Source organism: Pelophylax lessonae (genome assembly GCF_965119305.1).
Source record: "Pelophylax lessonae genome assembly, chromosome: 5".
NCBI lineage: Eukaryota > Metazoa > Chordata > Amphibia > Anura > Ranidae > Pelophylax > Pelophylax lessonae.
The window spans coordinates 142,500,288-142,519,025 of NC_138772.1; the positions used below are offsets into that span (position 1 = coordinate 142,500,288).

An 18,738-nucleotide genomic window follows, 5' to 3' on the forward strand; every position below is an offset into this window, starting at 1 on the left:
AAACCTTACACTTCTCCACGTTAAACCTCATTTGCCATGTCGTTGCCCACTCTGTTATTTTGTCCAGGTCATTCTGCAGGATATCTGCTTCATGTTGTGAAGTTATTGCCCTGCCCAATTTTGTGTCATCTGCAAAAACTGATATCGAACTACTGATCCCGACCTCAATGTTGTTTATGAATAAATTGAACAAGGTTGGTCCCAGGACTGAGCCTTGGGGGACCCCGCTTACCACCTCAGACCAGTCTGAGTATGCGCTGTTTATTACTACCCTTTGGACCCGCCTTTTTAGCCAGTTCCGTATCCAAGAGCAAACCCTGCTATCGATACCTGCAGACCTTATTTTATAAATTAAGCGCTTGTGGGGAACTGTATCAAACGCCTTAGCGAAATCCAAGTACACCACATCCACTGGTCTCCCCCTATCTAGCTCACAGCTCACCTCCTCGTAGAATGTAAGGAGATTGGTTTGACAAGAACGCCCATTTGTAAACCCGTGCTGATTACTGCTGATGATGTTGTTGTCCTTAGCAAACTCTACAATATAGTCCCTTATCATCCCCTCCAGAAGTTTACATACTACTGATGTCAAACTGACAGGCCTATAATTTCCCGGGATATGCCTCTGGCCCTTTTTGAATATTGGAATCACGTTAGCTTTCTTCCAATCCCCTGGTACATCTCCTGTCCTAATACTGTCAGCAAAGATCAGGAACAGTGGTCTCGATATAACTTTACTGAGTTCCTTGAGTACTCTCGGATGTATGCCATCCGGTCCTGGTGATTTGTTTGTGTTAAGTTTATCCAGCCTTTCCCTGATTTCCCCCTCTGTTAGCCATGGTGGCAAGTCCTGTTTATTACTACTAACCATACAGTCATGGTCAGTGTACCCCTCCTTTTCCTGTGTAAAGACTGATGAGAAAAAAGCATTTAGCACGGTTGCTTTTTCAGTGTCCTCTGTAACCATCCTCCCATCATTGTTAATTATGTGTGCAATATGCTCTGCCTTAGTTTTTTGCTGTTGATATATTTAAAGAATTTCTTTGGGTTTTTTTTACTATCCTCCGCTATTTGTCTCTCAAAGTTGATTTTAGCCATCTTGATTTCTTGTTTACTTTTCTTATTTGCCTCCTTGTATTGCTCGAAAGCCGATACTGTGCCCTCTGATTTATACTTCTTGAAGGCCAATTTTTTCCCCCTAATAAGTTTTATGACGCTACAGTTTAGCCAGCCAGGTTTGGCTTTGTCTCTTCTAAATTTATTTCCCATAGGAATGCACTGCAAGATGCCTTTGCCTAATATGTTCCTAAAGCATTCCCATTTTTCCTCTGTGGTCAGGGATCCCAGGGTTTGGTCCCAGTTTACCTTTTCCATCATTGAGTACAATTTTGGAAAGTTTGCCCTTCTGAAGTTTAGGGTTCTTATGTTCCCCACTTGTCTTGTTATGTTGTTATTTACACTAAATGTGATCATCCTGTGATCGCTAGAGCCCAGGTTGTCCTGGACTCCTACCTCCGAGATTATGTCTGGGTCATTAGTGAGCAATAGATCCAGGACTGCGTTTTCTCTGGTGGGGGAATCCACCAACTGTGACATGTAATTATCCAGTAAGGTTTCCGTGAATAGGCGGGCCTTCTGTGAGTGTGCAGTCCCCTCTTCCCAGTCAATGTCGGGGTAATTGAATTGAATGTAGGTGATGTGCCAAAGTCAATGACCATGAAACATGGTTGATATGTGCAGATCAGTGAAGCAGCTTTGAAGGTCTGGAGACAATCCTTGTATATCAGAGACAACCTATAGGCACCTGGAGGACCCTTCTTGAATAATTGTCAGTTTACAATGTTTTTGGGCCCACAAGTACCCATACCTCTAACAGTCAGGCATAATGGTGCAAATGGAAAGGGTTTATACAGATATAGGATGTTTCTGGGTCCGGGCATTGGACTGCATATTAGCTGCTCCCCTATTGCAGGGATTGTTGGCAAAAGTGTTACATGGCAATTTCCACTTATCTTAATTTTTAAAACAATTTTGCTACTTTTCCACAAGCCTGGAAAGGTTCATAATAGTCATAACAGAAAGGTCAGGTATAGCATGCTTTTTCAGGAAGCATATCACCAAAACACAAACACTGATTTGGTGGCCACTTGGCAACAGACACAAACTGATAGAGGAGCATATCCAAGATATATATTTGTATAATTGGTGCAGAATTATGGGTCATTAAAAGGCTATTTGTAACAGTCATCTGCAGTCTAACTTGCATTTACAGTAAGAGAAAGAATAATACACAATTTTACCAGTTAGACCCCCATAAACTGAAATCAGGTTGGTAGCTATCAGTTGCTGCACACTGAATGTCATCATTGCCCCTGCACTTCATTATTGAATAGGCTTGCATGTCTGCTAATGAATACCTCTGCAATCCTTGCCAAGAGCAGGCAAGAAACCTTCTGCTTTTGTCTTCTAAAGTAAAATGTCTGGGAGCTCTATGCTGCGAATATTAATGAATACACATAATCTGACGCTACTACTACATGAATGGAATGCACAGCAATAAGGTTTATTTGAATATAATTAAGTTGTCACTGGAGAAAAAGGATAAGAAAAGCAAAACAGGAATCCATATCTTAAAGAGATACTGGTTAATGTTCATTAACATATCATTCAGAATGGCAAGTGCAAATCTATTTATTAGCAATGAATATTAAACACGCAGTACCCCCCGCTAAAGGTGTTACTTCATTACTGGTCTAGGAAATTGTAGAAAGACATTCTCTGTATTTAGTGAGACAGTACACTATTATGTACAAATGACCCCGGTGATGACAGTTTTCTGTTGACAGCGTACATCTTCCTACAGCTGCTACAGCAAATCCCTAACACCTTTATATAAATGAACACTAGGGAAATATTGCGGAACAGTAAGCCCTGATCTCAGCTTGTATCCATGTAAACATTAATCTTGAAATCGGTACCCAAGGAACTGTCATACCATTGATGTCGTATTAGTATACATTTCAAATTAACAGCTGCTTTGCTCATGACTGTGTTTAGACATTATACTTCCCTTGGCACACCTGATAATGGCGCATTATTGTATAACACCAACCCCTTGCATCATGTCATAATTTTAGTAAAAAAAAAAAAAAGTTGGATCAGACCAATGAACAAAAAAAAGTTGAATTGATTATGTTTCTTGAACTATAGAAAGTCATCTGACCTCTCTAAACATCCCCTGCACTCTATACAGTAATTCTGCGTAATTTATGCAGAAAAGGAAATGTACGACTAAAATATTACTTTTTTTTTGTCTTGGGGGTCTATTTTTTGTTTTTATGTATTTAAGATTCACTGTACTAATTCTTTAAGCATAATCATCATAATTTATTACTGGAACATGTCTAATATGTTTATTTCCAATGACTGTCAGCTCCATCTGGTGGCCATAATGTAGTATTCTTCTGAAATATCTAATTTAGGAAAATACTGCATGATGGCCAGTAGAGGGTGCTGAAGATCATAGGAAATAGATATATTAGACATATTACAGGGATTATTTGTAACAGCTGGGCAAGTGCTTGAGGGATTCACAGAACAAATATTTTATAAAGAGACCCCTTGGTCTCTATGTATTGGCCCCTAAGTGGTATTATAATCAATGCAGCCTAGGCATTACCTAATAAACAATTCCAAAAATACTGACATTTCATTTTTTGGTAGATGTCATTGTGTTGAACCACCTGCAGACTTTTTATTCCCCTCTAATATGAGCACTCTACAGACAGTTGTAAGGTCTGGCCAGATGCTGCAGTTATGAGGGCCACTCACTCTCCCTTTCTGATTTTCTATTCAACTAAAATACAAAATCTTTTAAAAATGCAAAAATAATATTACAACAGGGAATGAGGCTTCCCTTGCAAAAGGTTGATACCATGTCAGGTCGTGTTGAGATAGAAAATCTAGACTGAGAGGGACTACGGACATCTTATGATATATAGAAGGCCAGTTAGAGATTCAGCCCACTGAACCTTCCAGCCATAAAATGTTTAGTTTTATTTAATTTTTTTTACATTTCGGAGACAGAAGTTTTTATTTCTGTGATTCTGCCTCAACTTTAGTCCGCATGGTGGTCAACAGGAAATGAAGACACAGACAGCAATAAAAACAAATCAAAATCAAAACTTCTAACCTTTCCTCACTCGAAAATGTGTAAAAATTCTACCGGAACAGTACAGAGAGAAAGAAAAACAAACTAGCAGATAATATAATCTCATGGTACATGTCTTTGCATGAATAGTTAACTACCTTTCTGTTTTCTTGATGAGGACTACTCTGAACATCTCCTCCAGGGGAGTCCTTTCACTGCCCTCGCTGAACTGAACAAATGGATGTATAGCTGTCACAGTGAAGCCCTGCTGGTACAGATCTTGTAGCTTAGCGGGGAGGTCACGTAGAGTGGAAACTCGGACTGCAGGTGAATTGGGGATTTGAGCTGGAAGTAGAAAAAACACATATACAATGAATTAAAAATGTAAAAAAGAATTGTAAAAAGTTCATATATCAAAATATTTCAGTAAACCAAAATGTATATTTGATTTATAATCACACATACTGTAGCTACAGTATACGTAGATGTTTCCAAATACATAACAGTCTCTAGCCATCACTGTGATGACTGAAAATATTGAAAGGAGGGACTATTCTTGTTGCCTGAAGAAATATTTAAAATTCTCCATTTTACCATTTCATATTTTACTAGAATATTAAAAGAGGAGTCTGCAGGCAGCAAGTAAATGACCTCCCACAAATGCTTTCACTTAGGAGACCCAAAGATATTCCCAGCACTATGAATGTCCCAGTATTCCCAGATGTTCCACGAGTTAAAGAAAAGTCATATTAAAAGCAATATTAAGCTCACTAATGGGAAGGCGAGAAAGTAAAAAGAGGGGTGCAGAGGCCTCATGGTTCCTTGAGTAGGGGGGCATACCATCTGTGTTGACTGATGCACAAAGACAATTCTTACTATGTGTGGGTAGAACAGATACTTGGAGCTCTCCACTGTCACATTGGCTTTGACATTGCTCACTTCCATCTAGATGTCAACCAATACACAGTGAGTATGTTTTTTATTTGGCCAACAGTTAAATAGGAGGCCCAGAAATTGGTCTTACACAAGCCCCTTTGTTGACTGTCCACCACTGCCTTCAAGCTCCAGCTGCAGTAACAACCATTGCTTAACCTGCTGCTATTTCCCCGGGTGTTTATGGGCATTTTCTAGAATATGTCCAACGTTCTACCTTTTTTACTTGTAGAGATTCCGTCTTTGTTTTCTCTGAAGCTTCTCTTCCAATTTTAATTTCAATAGCAGATCATATTTCTCCCTTCCCTTTCAGAGCCCATAGACATTGGATGAAAGTCCCCGAATTTTTAGATAAATCAGGTGATGATTTCATGTCTAAAAGGAAGCATGCAACGGTCCCCCCAAAAACCATTCCGAGGATTTTGCTTGTAAGGATTATCAGGTTATGAAACCATGACAGATTGCTATTGTTTTTAACAGATAGGCTGCTTGTTGGGACAGTCTGTGTGCAACTCCCCATCCTGCTTCAATGTTCCAAACATGAATGCTCATGCAACTAAAGCTGTGTTTCTCAACCTTTTTTCAGTCAAGGCACCCTTTAAAATTATGGACAGTCTTGAGGCGCCCCATTCTAAAATGTAAAAACTATTCTGATAGTTTTAAATAATACAGTAACATCAATACACGTAGGACACCCCACATTAGGTGATTTATTCTTCCAAAGCAAATACACTTTTGCAAACTGGTACTGACTAATATTCCAATGTTTCTCTTCCCCTTCAGTTTTTCTCCATCATTTAGCTAATGAGACCCCAAAGCTGATAGGGAGAGGCAAGGGAGGGTCAAACAAGAATGATATTCAGGCAACTTACATCCTTCTTATCAACGGATGATGTCATTGGTCGTTAGAAGGTTGGCAGCTAGAAGGGTGTAATGGTGTACAATGAAAACCTGTGGCTTTGTGTAACTAAATGGCAGGTTTCATCCACCCACTGGCTTATATACAATTTTGGGGCAATTTTTAGGCATTTGCCAAGGCACCCTTGAAGAAACCTCAAGGCACCCCAGGGTGCCTTGGCAACCAGGTTGAAAAAGGCTGAACTAAAGCATTCCTTTCTGGAGTTGAGAATATCACCAAATATATTGTCCAATCATGACCGCATGTTAATTTATGTGTACGTCATACTTTTTTTTCAATTTAACTTGGAATGACAGAAGCTCATTGCAATATTATACAAAACAGGAAGCAATATTTTTTATTTTAGAGATGTATTAAATACACCTGAAAACAAAATAGTTCAACTAGAAAAAGCAATTATAAAACAAATCATATTATTTTTATAAATTATTTTTTACAAATGAGCAGCTGAATGACCAATGACTGCCAATACTCAGTTAATTGATTGTCAGTGCTCTCTAGATCAAATTACTGAGTTCACCTGTACAACTAATAACATAAAGTGTTCCTATCCAATTCAAAAGACCCTGTTGCCAGACCCTTCATTTCAGCTAAATTCTTCCTATAAGATTATATGCGCATGTATGTGTATTTCACGTATTTTATGCAAGTTATTCACCTGAAAGACTCCCTTGGGTACACATCAAAAAGACCTGAGAGAGAGGCTGGGCACCTCCATCTTTGATGTGATTTCAGCAGCCACTGACTCTCTGTAGTATTTCCCTTCACTCTTCCCTAACAGTTCAAAAGGTTATGTTGGGAGAAATTGAGAAACTAGGTCAGCACCTACAGTAATTAGACACTCTCAGAAGAGGAATGGGTATATGCAAGGGTCTGTGTTAGTGAATTGACTCTATTGACCCTGTTGGAAATACCCTAAAATAAATAAGTACATTTTTGTGAAGCAAGTGTACAAGACCATTATGGAGTTGGCCCTTATATCCCTTCAACTTTCAATGAGAGTCACCAAGGCCACCTTTATTGTGTTGTATACACAAAACAAAAACATTTTTTCATGAGACTTTAAATAAGCCTTAACATTTGTGTATTAAAAAATACATTTATTACACAATAGATGAGAATTTTTACATAAATAGTAGAGTTAGTATTAAAGCAAGCTGATTCCTTACCACTTCTGTATATCGGCATACATTCTACATCATATTCATATATTAATTCATATATATTTTCACACTTCCAAATTTGTAAAAACATAGCAATGAATGCATCCTATAACTAAACGCGTTTCATGAATATAGTTTGTAAATAGCTTGTAAATCAAAAAACTATTTCACAAAGTATGTTCAAGCACTCCCTAAAAAAAAGGGGATGAAGGAGTGCAATATCTATGCATGTAGATGTATTTAATAAAACAATACTACAAATCAGCTTGATAATTGATCTAAGATAACACCATCAAATGGCAACCGCGGCAAAGGTGTCTTTGTTGTCTTGTAGATGACAGTACATGACCTCTCAAGACATCCTCTTCTGCTTGCCATTTTGCAACCCCCTCCTCAACTGTAGAGAGGGTTGGAAAGATGTAAGTTCTATGTAATCAATGTACTGATGAAGGGTTTTTTCACATGGCCAATTAACTTAGATCGGACTGTTAGTTTTTCAGGCAGTTCTGAATGGAGCTCAATGTAAGACTATGGGAAGTCAGATGTAAACAGATGTGCATCCATTTGCATCCAATTACCTCCAAGTCCGTCTAGGTCTGAAATAAAACCAGAAAATGTCTGTGTCCTTTTCCATCTTTTGGGGCCTAGACATGACAGATCTGAGATAGCCAGAAGTAAAATGATGTGCATCTGTTTATTAGAATGCCCATGGCCAATGGACCTAACATGGGTAACTTAAGGTCTGGGAACAAAAAACTGAGCAAAAACATTTAGCTCCGATTCAGCCAGAGATCTGTTAACAGATCCCGTGCTGACTGGAACAGACAGCCCATGTGAAAGGGGCCTAATACTTACAATATACTAACAGGGCCATATTTGAAACTAAAGTTATCCTTCAAACATGAACATAATAAAAAAAAAAAATCAATCGGACACAACATAAATTAAATTTTTTATTTCTATTTTGTATACCAAAAATGATGTTAAAATTAGGTAAACAATGTATTTCTGAGGAATCAAAACAAGCTCCCAGATGTTTGCAGATCCTTATTCAAAAGTGGGCACGATGATTTTACATTGGCTCTTTAAAAGGAAATGGTCTCTTCTTCTAACTTCCATTAATAGACAATGCCATGGAGCCCACTGAGGATTTTGTTATCCATCTACAAACATTTCTTAAAGAATTATATTCTCTTCTGAATTCCCACTGCTTTCTCCTGTGATTCCAACCATGACTACAGGGTCATGTCCCATTTATACAACAGTTTTGTTTTCCAGGAAAATGTTTATTGCTCTATTTAACAATGTGCATGAGATAATCCATTTTCTATAGTTGCTCACTTACACAATCTCATATCCAAAAAGACACCTCATTCAAAAATCCTTTTAGAATCTCAGTTATTGAGAATAAAAGAAAGAAAACTGAAAATAAAAGAAAAAGGATAGCAGAAACTGTAGCGCCAGCTTACCTTCAGTGGGCAATGGCCAGTCTTCTTTCCCTATAACCAGCTGCTTTACCAGCATCTTTCTCTTTGCTAATTTGTATGTGCTCCTTCCTGGTCTAAATAGAGAAAGCCACTTAGGCACCCTACTACTAGAAGTATTCATCTTACTGGTCCATAAAAAGAAAGCAGCTCAGGCACCCTGTTCGTTTGCCACATATCCCTTGCCACACGCTGGGGTAAATAAAACAAGAAGCTCCAGCACTCTGCTACCTCCTGGCCTAAATAAAGAATGCAGTTAAATCACCCTGCTATGGTGCTAGTGCTCCCTGGTGGCTTAAACTGTAAAAACAGCTTAGCTACTTGACAAATGCCCCCTGCCACCTGCTGGCCTAAAAAACAGTTCAGGGGCTCTAAGCATGCCTGCAGCATTGCAATGTGGTAAATATAAACTCTGCTCAAAGCACGGAGATTGGAAATGTCTAAGCAAAACATTCCTCTCTGGTGATTTAAGATCAATAATAAATGATTACTGCAGAACTCTAAGTGCACAGACAGATTATGGGAAAAAAACATTTTAGAATTTAACAGAGACAGCCAAAAGGCATAATCTAGCCATAGTGACAAAACATTTTAAATTATGGTACCATACCAGTGCTTAGCAAATTTCTGCTGGCACTATGACTGAAGAAATAAAAAAGGAAGGGCGTCCTGCCTGTACATGTCCTCTCCCATAGGTTCTTACTGGTCAAGCTGTTCTCTTCTAATTTCCACCTCGCTTATGTTTAGTCTGCTGCTTAATTTACTTCTAATCATAAGCAGTTGCATACTGTGCAGAGAAAGCTACACAGCATACTGAACACCGAAGCAGTCAGAACATTACAGACACAGGGAAGCCAAGGGGCTGACTTACTGGGGGCGCTATACCAATGTTGGGCCCATTCTTGTAAAGGCTTAAAGTAGATATTTCACTTCCATTTGTATTGTTTTATGTTTCCCATGGGACAAAGTATATGTAGTACTTTGCAGTGCTGGGAGAAGGTAATCCAACGCCCAGGGCAATGATGCCAAACTGCGTCCCCCTTTTTGGGTTAGTAGGGATGTTGCTGTCACTACTCCTGTCAGCCTTGTAACAGAAGCGACTGGCACAGGACACCCCCATCCCTGCAAAAAAACATTGCACCCAGGGCAGCAGCGCCTTCTGCCCACTCCTTGTCCTGGCTCTGGTACTTTGTCCCGTCTTCCTATGTGCTGTCTAAAGCTATCTTTTCGGTCTTATAGGGCATCCTTCTTCCTTCCATTACTGACAGACATTGCAGCTATAAAGGAAACAACTTATTTGACAGACTGCGCTTTCTCCATCTTCAAGCACATGCCCTCTTGCCAGAAAGGATTTAGCTGACAAGCTCCCCTCCCTCTGCAATCCATGTGAGATGCTTTTTTCAGGCAAGTGCTTGGAGACAGTGAAAAGTTCTGTCTGTCACAGCAGTCATCTCCTTGCTAGCTGTGTTGTCGGACGGCCATGGAGGGAGGAGGGGTGCCCTGTTTGACCTCACACCACCAAGGAAGATGGGACAAAGTACTACCCCAGAGGAACAGAACACATTAAAGTGATAGTAAACCCTTGTGAACCATTTTTACCTACAGGTAAGCTTATAATATATCTTATCTGAAGGTTAAATGAATATCTCCTAAATGCACCATTTAGAAGATATTTCAGTGAGCAGCAGCCGGTGACATGTGTAGGGAGAGAAGAATGGGTGATGCTACCTCTTTCTAATGTGCAATGTTTATAAAAAAACGTAACAAAATGTGTACTGTCTCTTTAAATATAAGTGCTAAATAATTATATCTCTTCATACGTGTCCCTTATGTGTTAAATACAATCAACTAAACAAAATATATAACACAAGGAATAAAGTGCTGACGTGCCTAATATGCAAACCAACACGTGTAAGATATTGCATAAAAACTACATATAAATATATCACAGAAATTCTGTTAATTCATATGCATATAAACAATTCAAAAAATTATATGAAACTCAAAATAAAGTGTTTTTAGTGCTAAATGTGCAAAAAATCAATATACCGAAACCAATATAAACAAATAAAATCAATCAACAAATAATTCCATAAATTACATTAAAAAAAATCCACAAGTCCATATACAGTGCCTTGCGAAAGTATTCGGCCCCCTTGAACTCGCTCAACAGTGAAGAGGCTTATAGACGCTAAGCAAGCGGGAACTTTACAATCATACTTTACCCCTACACAAGGGATCGTTATTGATAAAAACAGACAGTCCTATAGAGAATACAGAGACAAGCAAGGAACGTACTCTCCTTAAACTCAAAATGGTATCCTCGTCCAAAGTTACAACATATACACAGTCAGAAGAAGAAGTGTCCCCGCCAAGCAATATAGCCGATACGGATATTAGAGATCTTATAAAAGCCCTCCCAACTAAAATGGAAATAGAATCCCTGATCCTAAGACTGGAGGAGAAATATCAGAAAGATATACAAGAAGTGAAGGGGGAGATAAAAGAGGTCTCTAATAGTGTACAAAGTGGGGAAAACGCTATATTAGATGTAACAAGTAGAGTATCGCAATTGGAGGAATCCAAAGAAATAACTATGGAGAGGACAACCTTAATGAAGTTACAATTGGAAGAGATGGAGGACAGAAATTGTCGTAATAATATAAAGATTAGAGGGCTACCAGAAGGTAAAGAAGATGAAGGGGAAAACCTAAGAGAAAAGGTAAAGAATATAATATTGAAGGTGTTGACGAGTGAAACACCTGCAAATGTAGAGATTGACCGAGTACAGTAAGTGAGCCCAATTCCAAAGTGACTTGTGCATAAACAACAAGATGCAGTATTGGTCACTGGTGAAAGATGGGTGAACTCCACTCATGCTCCCCCCTCAGGGCCGCACTCACCAGAAAGTTGAACCCCTTGCAGGGATCAGAGGCACCACATAATAAGTTGTTTCCAATTCTATATCACCTCCTCCCCCCTGGTCACCGGCGCATGCGCTCTGAAGGAACAGCATACCCGTGCCGTTCCTTTAGAGCTTTGTGCCGCGCCTGGGACTTCACTACTGCCCTGCCAGTCAGACCCCTGAGCCTGCGAACCTGGAAAGAAGACCAAGGGAAGATGGAAGCCCTGTCAGCGATGACAGTGTGCTGCTGGAGAGCTTTGTTTTAAGATAAGTATTTCATAATGTGCTAGTGTGCGATGAATAATAGCACAATATGATAACTTCGCAGGGGGAAACTTTTTTTTTTTTTTTTTAGAAGCTTTGCTACCGCCTAATTAATATTGGAATTGTGAGTTTTTGTTTAAGCAGTGCTTAGCCTTCATCTGGGGTTGTCACTGTCTTACCCACAGTGCAATGATCTCAAAGACACACAAAATTGTCTGGAGAATGCTGTGATACGCTAACAATTTATTCAAGCAGCTAATATCTAGCCTAAACTAAATTGTACCCAAAGGTCCAAAACAAGAAATTTTGAATAAACAGGCTTTGGACTTTTTAGTAAAATGTAAAATGTATGATTCCCACAGCTAAATTATAATTGAATAATGATTGAATGATTAAAATGGTAAATAATTAGAGTTAGGGTCAATCTGGTATATTAGTAAATTGAGAAGTTGGAACAGAAAAAGTTTTACCTGCTGCTAAGGAGAAAAAAAAAAAAAAACAGAAAGGCTACTTTCTTTGAACCACATTAACTTTAGCAAGGTACAAAACACCAACAGAGTTAATAATGGCTCTGGAGGCAATTTTTCAGCAGATTTTCAATTTCCTACGTAGGGAGGTTTGAATGTGGCTATTTATGTGTCCAAAAAGCATTCCCACTCTTGATTTTAACTGTTCAGTAAATGTCAATGAAATGAGAAAGGAAGTATTTTTCAAAATACTGGGGCAGTATAGTGGCTCAGTAACCCTCCATGTGAACATGGCTTTGCTTCAATCTTAAAGCCAAACTCTGGGCTGATTTTAAATGTACTTATGAACAGTGTTGGGGGTAACTAGTTACAAAGTAACTGATTACAGTAACTACATTACTTTTTTGGGTAACGAAGTAATGTAACTAGTTACAATACTAATATTGGTAATTACACTACTTTACTAGGCTATAGGAGGTAAATACACTACTTTACTAGGCTATAGGAATGCACTTTCCTGCGTTGCCCAAGCCGTGCGATACAATCGTTATTTTGAAGAATAGAGAGGGATGAAGTTTATGACTTTTTGTTGCACTTTATGTTTTATTCTGTTTTTTCAGGTTTTGTTCTCATGTTTCCCAAAGCCTGTGTTTATAGAATAAACTCTATGCAGAAAGAGTGTCATGTATCTTCTTCTACACGGTAAATTAAGAAAGAGGTAAGTAAAGTAATAAGTAGTGAAGTTACTTTTCAAATGCAGTAACTAGTAAAGTAATCTCGTTACAATTTGCAGAAGTAACTAGTAACTAGTTACATTTTTTGAGTAACTACCCCAAAACTGCTTATGAATAAAGGTTAACTTCATGCTGCATGGGTAAATGCTTGTTTGGCTAGGGGGTAGGGAAGGGGAGGATTAGGTATAAATACTTACCTTATTTCTCGCTCTCTAAGGCTTCCTCCTGCCGAGACTGCTTCACTTATAGCGTTGGATAGCAGAAACCACTAGCCGCTGCGGGAGTGAGGAATAAGGTACATCTGTGTACTTATTTCTTCCCCACCAGGTCAGAGAAAAGATGGCCGCATGCCTCCTTTGCACCCAGCAGCACTTTGTGCTATGGGGGCATACAAACTGGCCAATTAGCTGCAGGCAGATTGTGTGTGGCAAGAAACTCCGTCCATTGAACTAATGTATCATTGCTCTGATGATTCTATGGCCTTCTGGTCTGGTCCTGCTTACAGCTAAGCCACTTTCACCATTCCCTGGTCCCACCTCAGCGGTGTCCCAACCGCTAACCCAATCTGAAAAACTTTTCGCCTCACCAACACGTTATCTCTCTCTCACCCATACACTACTGTTCCAAAAAAACACCTTGAAGGGAAGGCTTGTAAGGCATGGGAAGGACAACTACGAATTTATCTTTCTCCAGAACAATGAGAATTACCATATACTAAAAAAAGTGTGGCCAGGATTGGTATCTACCAAACCAAGGAAATGGGGACTTGAATGTGCCTATATATTATGAACATTAAAAACCACATTTCATAATATATAGGCACATTCAAATCCCCATTTTCAGGGTTTGGTAGATACCAATCCTGGCCACACTTTTTTTATTTCAGGGGACGGTGCCAGTTTTTAGTAAGACCATCTCTCTCCATACAATCTCCAATTACTGTATACTAATATTTACAAAGGCTCCATTAATGTCATGACACAAGAAAACAACTTTAAAATTGTGTCAAGATGGTATCAGACCCCAGCCTTGCTTCATAAATCGAATCCATCCTAATCTGTGTTGGCGATGCATTGCTGCAACTGGTTCACTCCTTCATATCTGTTGGGAGTGTCCATTAATCCAACCTTTCTGGGTAAAAGTACATTTTACGATATCCCAGGTCGCAATTTAGACTTTAGATTTTTCCCCAATGCAATTACTTCTACATTACACCTCATTGTCTCACAAATCCAAATTAAATATTTAACAATGCATATGTTCCCAGCAAACTATGCATCCCAGTACACTGGGGTACACCTCATGGTCCTACCATCCCAGAGTGGTTTATCCATCTACATAAAATAGCAAAAATGGAAGAACTCATTGCCGTCACTAAAGGTCGATAAAATTCACGTTTACATGGGCATGTTGGATACATTTTCAAATGACTGATACATGCGCCCTAATGCCTTTGAACATACTGCCACACTCCACCTGATACTAACCGCTAGTTAAGGTGAACACATGCTGGAAAGGACCTCCTGGTGAGTATCCTACCCCACCCCCTCTTACCTCCCTTCTTCATCCCCTCCCACCTTTTTCCTTCTTCCTTTTTTTATGCTTTTGTCCTCAGGGGGATCACATTGGTCACAGTTATTATTACCTTTCTCCAATCAAATTTCAAATAGGTCCTCCCCTGCCACTTGTCTTCCATTATCTCTTGTTCCAAGAGTGAAAACCTTGATCCCTTTCTCCTCGTTGATCTTCCCCCCCCCTCCCACCCCCCACCTCTACCAATCCTGTCCACCTTACATATGTCCCCTACTGTTAAACTAACTATGTTATTATGAAACCTTTGCTGTATTAATAAATTGCATGTAATTATAATTTCCTTTATCTCTTTGATATTTGCTGTGCCTCACGATACAACGTAACTTTATTGTTCAATCCTTATTCTGTACTACAACACTTTGTTATCTTGTTATTCATTGGTTTTATTAGTACTTATATATTTGGGGGGAAAAAAAAGAAGCTCTGTCCATTTGTGCAAAATCTTGAGACATTGGGGACTATGGCAGCCTTGTTGGCTTGGGGGTAATATCTAGTTTGTACAGATTCTAGATGATTTCGTTATGTGCAAATAATTTGTAGAGTGTCGGGGAAAGGTGGTTACAGGCTTACATCATTTTTTGAGCACTCTTAAATGTCATTACATTCTACGGAGAAATTCTTTCTCCATGTGACTTTACCACTTCAACTGTGATTGGATAAGAACTACCCATCCCCTTATGGTAATGTACAGCACAAGGCATGGAAAATCAGTGGACCATCTAGGACTGCACCTCTGGCCCCCAAAAAGCCCATGTACCTGCCTCACGATGTATTGGTGCCTCCTTGCTGGCATGGACTTTACACTGGACAGTTAATATGATCTGTTTCCTTTCATAGTACTCCTGAAGAAGCAGACACCATTATATCTGTTAAACGCATTGAATGGGCTGACCCCCAGTCCACTGTGAAATTAATGTTGGAGATGTGCAGATGTAACCAATTTTTTGTCTTTATAATTATGTAATAATAGAAATACGGTCGCAGTGAGACCTTAAAGCACCATTGGCAGGTTTATGTTCATGATGTTTTGATGTGGCATCTGATTTCGAACACCACAAACTTCATAAGGAATAAATACATGGGTGCAAACTGTCTGTGTTCAGGGCCTGTAAAATGCTCCTATTTACATATAAGTGCTTGAATGGGCAGTTGCCTGCAAACAAAAGCAGTGTCAGTCATTACTTTGTACAGAGTACAAATCTGATAGCTGTTGCTGCTATTTGTGCAAACTGTGTGCGCACAGATATTGACAAGAATTCATCGGCAGCCACGGTCAGCTGTCTGCATGAATGCAGCTAGAGACTTATGATTTTTTTCTGACTTTTCTGGTCAGCACATTTCTTCCAGTCAGTGACTACCAAGCAACCAGCATTTTTCAGAGGAAGGTCAGGAATAGCAACCTACATATGACATGTTTACCTTAAAGCTTAAAATGTTACTAAACCCACAACAGTAAAATCAGTCTGTATGTGCAGTAAAGCATGCTAATTATACTCACTGTGGAACCTAAGGGGTTAATCTTCCGCACTGTGATCCTGGCTTCTCTGATCCTCCCCTCATTCCACTGCCCCCTGACAATTTCCTGATAACAGAGAGTCTATGGAGTCAGGCTGCACATGCTCAGTTTGGTGTGTATTGCTAGAGTGTTTTTTTTTCTTGGGAGAGTGCATGTGATCAGTACAGGGCCAATCAGAACTGTCCAGACAGAGGATCAGGAGTCCTGCAGTCTTCTAGGGCAGTCACAAAGTTCCTCCTACAAGCTTTTATCAGTGCTTGGCTGTACACTGATAGACATCACAAGACTACTCTAACTGCTAAAGAGAAAAGGTATTTAGCAGTTTATATTTACTAAAAATAATTGTATTTCCATGTGCTGTGTTCTGTGGGATACCAGATATAGTGAATGCAGGGTCCTGGGTTTAGTAACACTTTAACTCAAGGCTCAGCCCCCTGCCCCCATTTGCACTCAGCTTTTGAAGGCCCCCCATGTGAAGGTTTTGTTTTTTTTATTTTTTCAGAAGTCCTTATTACGGTCACATGACAAGCTAGGTTTTCTGCTTTTTTTTCCCTCTTCTATAGCTCAGTGCGGTTCTCTGATTATGAATGTGCCCCAGTGCCGCCCCATTAGGGTCAGTTCCATGACACCCACTCATTCATAATATGTCATAATTCTTCCAGGCTGAATGGCTGAGGACGTTGGAGGACAAAGGACATCTTGCGGTGAGAGAGAAGTACTATGAGGACCTTCTAGGTATTAAATATGTGTATTGCAGCTGCTTTTATATCTTGTAGCCTGCCTGGGGCCCCATTTACGTTTGAAAAAATACCCTAGTGTTGGTTTTACCTTTCTAAAAGGACAATAACACAGATTTCATCTAAAAGTAAGAACTAAGTTTTGCCTCATCATCTATTTTAGGAAAAAAAAGAGAAAATTTGCTTAAAATGTGCGTGGATTTAATTATTTCCTTTACGCCCCATATTTTCACTCAACGTATGCTCCTATTAAAACATTTTTACTAGGATCAGAACCTCTGCATTTTAAACACATAACAACACTGCAAATCTCATAAATAAATGCTTGTGAATTGCCTAACTCAAGATACAATCTCTTAAATCTTAAAACTTGGACAACATCCCAAGAGTTTTCATAAACTAAGTACTTTCTTCATACAAAAACAGTGCTGCACAATGTTGTTACTTGAACTACTATAACCCGCATACTGCTGTTCCAAATATGTTCAAGTACTGAAAGTGTGAATATGACTTTTTAATATGAAATGCTTTCATAAAGAAATTTCCTTCACTACAAATTTTAGGGCAAACTTTCACTATCACAGCTAGGATTATGACCATATGTTACAGCATTCGTACCGGCATGTAGACATCTATGTTCAAGATATCACTATCTGTAGTCGGTTAAATTAAAAGATAAAAAAACATGTTATGCTTTCTGAATTAGGAAACTTTACTCTATAAAGAGGACCTGTCATACTTTAGCTAACACAACACATTTAGCCTATATATTATTTTGGAAATTCCTTACAGGCTGTATTACCTCTGTAGCCACTATGTATTAGTACAGGTTTCTGTCTCCCAATAGTAGAAGAATGCATTTGACTGTATTTTCTCAGTTAACCACTTTAAGACCGGAACGAGTTGCCCCCTTAATGACCAGGCCCTATTTTGCGATTCGGCACTGCGTTACTTTAACGGACAATTGTGCGGTCGTGCGACGCAGTACCCAAATAAAATTGGTGTCCTTTTTTACATATTGAAAAAAAAACTGAAAAATGTTTTTGGCTTTAAATATACTTTAATTTTTATGCAAAGCGGCCAGCTTGGGTAAGAATGAATAAACCTATAAGCATTACTGTGTTTTAAAGTACTCACAGATGATCATGGGAGGCAAGAAGTCAGGTGGTGTTTTTACAACCAACTGTTACTATGTTCCTGAAACAATGACAGTTGCAGTGCTTGTGTGCATGGACATACTATAGATAAGTACATCCAGGCAGTATGAACATGCATGTCTGAAAACAGATCTCTGGGAAAAATGTTTAAAACAATTTCAACAATCTGGTCTTTGTAAAACCTTTCATAATATGGTTGCTATCACTGCTGATCTTCTTCACAAAATACTATTTGACTGACAATCAATGTGACTCTCTGACTTCAGCTTTTGCAACCTCTGTATCCATTTAATAAGAGGCTCACTTAAAAGGCTATAATTTGAGTAGGTATATGGGTTGCAGTACAATCAGCCATGTAGGCACCCTAGCCATGGTTCAAATACATACTGATCACAGACACCATGTCATCACTAAATTATATTAATAATAATTAATTATTAAAACTCATAATGATGTAATCTGGCCAAAGCTGTTCTGAACAGCCTGCTGTCCAAGCCTCACATGTAGGAAGACACTTTTGTATAAGCACCACCATTGGTGTTAAAGTGGTTGTCAAGCCACAGTGTCTTCTTTGAAAAAGTACAATCTCATCTGTTATAGTAAATGCTGTGCCTCAGTGTATGTGTTTTGTTAAAAAAAATGCTGTTCTATACCCAGTTTTATAGTGCACCTCGGTGCTTACGTGACTGGCTGCCTCTCTCCTCTCTTGATCTGAC

The 18,738-nt window shown here is 39.0% G+C and overlaps 1 protein-coding gene across 1 annotated transcript in view; it reads right to left on the bottom strand.

Annotated features, from left to right (window-relative positions):
- Positions 1-18,738, bottom strand: part of RFTN1 (raftlin, lipid raft linker 1) — a 488,302-nt gene that overhangs the window by 260,479 nt on the left and 209,085 nt on the right. Inside the window, exon 3 of the mRNA XM_082259172.1 lies at positions 4,309-4,495. Within this exon, the coding sequence (XP_082115298.1) occupies positions 4,309-4,495 (187 nt within the window). The remainder of the gene's footprint in view (positions 1-4,308; positions 4,496-18,738) is intronic.